At 31.6% G+C, this 3,833-nt stretch overlaps 2 protein-coding genes across 2 annotated transcripts in view; one reads left to right on the top strand and one right to left on the bottom strand.

Moving 5' to 3' along the window:
• LOC106104755 (probable ATP-dependent RNA helicase YTHDC2) overlaps positions 1–202 on the top strand; it is a 9,616-nt gene extending 9,414 nt beyond the window's left edge. Inside the window, exon 8 of the mRNA XM_013284886.1 lies at positions 190–202. Within this exon, the coding sequence (XP_013140340.1) occupies positions 190–202 (13 nt within the window). The remainder of the gene's footprint in view (positions 1–189) is intronic.
• A 2,627-nt stretch (positions 203–2,829) lies between these two features.
• Positions 2,830–3,700, bottom strand: LOC106104882 (TFIIH basal transcription factor complex helicase XPD subunit-like). Its single transcript, XM_013285077.1, has 2 exons — positions 3,535–3,700; positions 2,830–3,043 (listed from the first exon to the last, which is right to left on the bottom strand). Exons 1-2 carry the CDS (start codon positions 3,649–3,651, stop codon positions 2,906–2,908), a joined length of 255 nt encoding a protein of 84 aa, XP_013140531.1. The 5' UTR covers positions 3,652–3,700; the 3' UTR covers positions 2,830–2,905.
• Between the last annotated feature and the right edge of the window lie 133 nt (positions 3,701–3,833).

Below are 3,833 nucleotides of genomic sequence, written 5' to 3'. Positions count from 1 at the left end.
ATAGTGAATTTTCCTCAATATGATAGATGAAGACTTTCTACTCCGGAACATTTACATAAGTGTCTTCTATTTAAATAGTGTAAAATAAAAAATGTTTCTAACTAGTGTTGTATTGGTAGTGAAATTCCCTCAATATCACAGAAGATGAAGACTTTTAGCAAGTTTATGAGACTGTTGGAATATTTGCAGAAGTGTGTTCTAAGAAGTTAACATTTTATGTGATAACCGCAGTCCAATATCAACAAAAAACTTAACAATTTGAAGATAAAATTACAGAACTAAAGGTGCAATTTCATTAGTCAATTGCTTGGTCATTATTAGTTGTTAAAGCTTACTTACATTAACCAATATTCCTTACTAGCTTACGCCCATGACGCCGTCCCCGCGAAATTTAAAAAAACAAATGCAAGTAGCCTATGTGTTCTTACAGGCTATGCTCTAAACCTGTGCCAAATTTCATGGAGATCTGTTCAGCTGATTACGCTACAAATGCTAACAAACATACACCCATCTATCATAACTTAATTAAGCTATAAATATAATAGCTGTTGCTCGCGACGTCCGCGTGAAATTAAAAAAATATACCCTAAGTTACTCACAGATAAACTTTCTAACGGTGAAAGAATTTTTAAAATAGGCCCAGTAGTTTTTGAGTTATTTCAATAGTTATTCTTTATAATATTAGTACAGTTTTTTCTGAGTTTGTGACACTGTCTTTAGATGAACCAATTGTTTTCACATGTTCTATAGACAGAGTAATTGACTTTTGAAATGCCCCCGTAATTAGCATTTATGTACATGTTTTAGTGGTGGAAAACAATAACACATTGTTATTTCTTTTACACATAGATTATTATTTAGATAATCTTTTTTATGCAATATTTGGCTGATATTGTTTGTTGTTAGTTAAATAGTTTTTTTTCTACATTAATAATATTTTAAGTACTTACTTAGTATTTAATTGTCACTGATATAATAAAATACAAAAATAGTATTTATTATTTTATTTGAGTTTTTATTTTCCTTTTTAAATTTTAGTTCGTGTTTGTTTAGCAAAATCTCGAACTGCCTTTTCTTTATTGATTTAATATTCCCATTTTTTAATGCTTAATGGAAATTAGAGGGAATTATTTTAACTCTCCAAGAATCTTTATAGGATTCCGTGTGCAATTTTCTTTTTTTTTGGGGGTGAAAGTGAAGATATATTGTAAAAAAATATAACCTAAATATAAGTTGGTTGACTGTGAGATATGTGATAAATAACCAATATTTATAAATTTCTAAATTATAATATTTTAAACAAATGTTAGTAAAACTGATACATATTTGTCTGTAAATAATGCAGAATTATAAAATAACCCTACAGGTGTAGGATAAGGTAGGGGAGATGAGAACTGTATAAAATAACCTCAAAATCTAGCATAGATATACGAGTAAATAAAAATGTCATATAAATAACTAAACCACTTCATAAGAGAAATGTTTGGTTCCATGAACAAAGGTTTGACATGACCAAATTGTCTACCAATGTGTTACGGCCGAATATTTAATTATTCAAGTTTTAAATATTAAGACAATTTACATAATTGTTTGTATTACAAATATACTTTTTAAAAGTCATATCTATTATAAACTTTTATGTACATTTATATAACGTTTCGGTTGAATTATTTTGAAATGAACTATTTGTAAAGATTTGAATTTGAGTTAAAATTGTAGAATTTCATATACAACATATTTAATACGTAAAATTTTTTAAACCATTACTAGTTGCAGTGATAAAAATAGATATTACGCCATATTTAATTCCAAGTTAACCCTAAGTGGGTTACCTAACTTTACCATTTATTTGCTGTTAGTAAAATTTACATAGACTTAAGAGAATGTTTAGTTTTCTATTGCAGCATTTCTTCGGTTGTTACGCACATTGTGCCCAAGTTGTTTTATATTTTTCATTAACATTGTTACTTAAAAATGTACTAAGGAAAGTGTATTTAATAAAATATTGAAGTTTTATGTTGTTTTATTTATAAACTAGCTTTTGCCCGCGATTGTCTGCGTTGGAATGAAAAAACATAAACATAAAAGAAAAAAATGTCAACTACGGATCCTTTAATCTGTTCAACAGTAACAACTACAAACTAACAAATTTAGTGATTCTGTATTTTGTGCGAAGTAAAGTGTTAAAAAACAATTGTAATAAGCGAATACCACTTATTGTAAGTCGCGAATAAAATTATGGAAGAATTATCAAAGTGTTTTAACTGTCCCTCTCACTCGTAACATTATTTATTTACTCTTATTATTTGTAACTAGCTTCCGCCCGCGACACCGTCCGCATGGTATCAATAAAAACAAAAGTAAGTAGCCTATGCGCTCTTCCAGACTATCCTCTACACCTATGCCTAATTTCATCGAGATCCGTTCTACCTTTTAGGCTACAAACTCTAACAAACATCCATCCAAACTTTCACATTTATAATACTATAAGATGGGTCTGCAGGTCATTATTAATTTGAGAAAGCAGTGTTTTTTTAAGTTTTAACTATAAATCTGAAGATTCCAACTTCTATAATAAAAATAGAAAATCGAAAAGATTCTTGCCTAACTTTACACAACCCATCTCCAATAAATTTATTTGTTTGTATCTTTATTTTTATTTCATTAATAATTGTAAGTTGTGTTCTCTTAATTTTCTTTTGGTCAATAAATAGTGTTTTATTTACTTATTTTTATTTTTTTAAATTGTCACATGAATTGTCAAACTAATCTATCTTATTTAGACAAACTATAGTTGGGACTTGTAGTGGGTTAAATAAGAAACATTGATTGATTTTAAAAATATGTCTTACTTTAATGCAAAAAATAATGTTAACATTTCCACAATTCTTGTACTTCATCTAGTCTACTTCTGTATAACTTGCTTCTCTATCTTCTCCTGTTGTTCCTGTGATTGGAGCTGCTGCAGCGTCAGCAGGGAGACGCCGAGCTGGTCCTCGCGGGTGAAGGGCTGCGCCATCTGACGCAGCCAGCGCTTGCAGATCTACAAACATTAAATAAACGTCTTTTATTAGTTATCCAAACATAAATGTCTGTTTTAACAGTTCAATGTTACACATTTCCTAAAAATCAGTTATTAAGTGATATTTAAGGGCGAATACGTTGGTAGGAATGTAACATTCTTGGTTACTGCACTTATGAGAGTAATATGTTTAACGTGAAAATGGAGTGGGAAATAGAGTGCGGTTAAGAAGCAGAATGAGTTTAGTGGTGCGTAAATGGGTGTAGGGGGCTATGAGAGTGAATGTAATGGAATAACAGCTTGAGTTTAGTGGAGAACGAGATTTTTTCGGAGTTAGTATGGCGAAATATGAGAGTTAATGTAATAGAGTGTGAGAGTGAGTGTAATGGAGTAAGAGTGAGTGTAATGGAGTAAGAGTGAGTGTAATGGAGTATCAGAATAAGTGTAATGTAGTGAGAGAAATTGTAATGGAGTGAGAGTTAGTGTAAAGGAGTACGAGTGTGAGTGCGGACCTGCACAGCCTCCTCCGTGCTGAGGTTGCAGAGGGAGTCGCGCAGATGCTCCTGTATCCAGCGCGGCAGCTTGCTGCGCTTGTCCGCGCGGCTAAAGCGCTTGTCCGCGAATATCATTATACCGTAATCCGTTTTGCCTCTGGAAAACAATATATATTGCAAAATTACAAGTGTTGTCTCTTTCTAATTAATATATATCATATATATTTGTCGGAGTTGGGTCTTTCTCCCCGACATCTTTGCTACCGAGTCTTGGTTTCGTGGGCGTTATTTGGGTGAAGTGCGAGCATTAAAACACT

The sequence above is a fragment of the Papilio polytes genome, unplaced genomic scaffold (assembly GCF_000836215.1).
Source record: "Papilio polytes unplaced genomic scaffold, Ppol_1.0 DF823399.1, whole genome shotgun sequence".
Classification (NCBI taxonomy): Eukaryota; Metazoa; Arthropoda; class Insecta; order Lepidoptera; family Papilionidae; genus Papilio; species Papilio polytes.
Note: the sequence above shows the minus strand (reverse complement) of the source record. Positions and strands in the feature narration are given on the sequence as shown.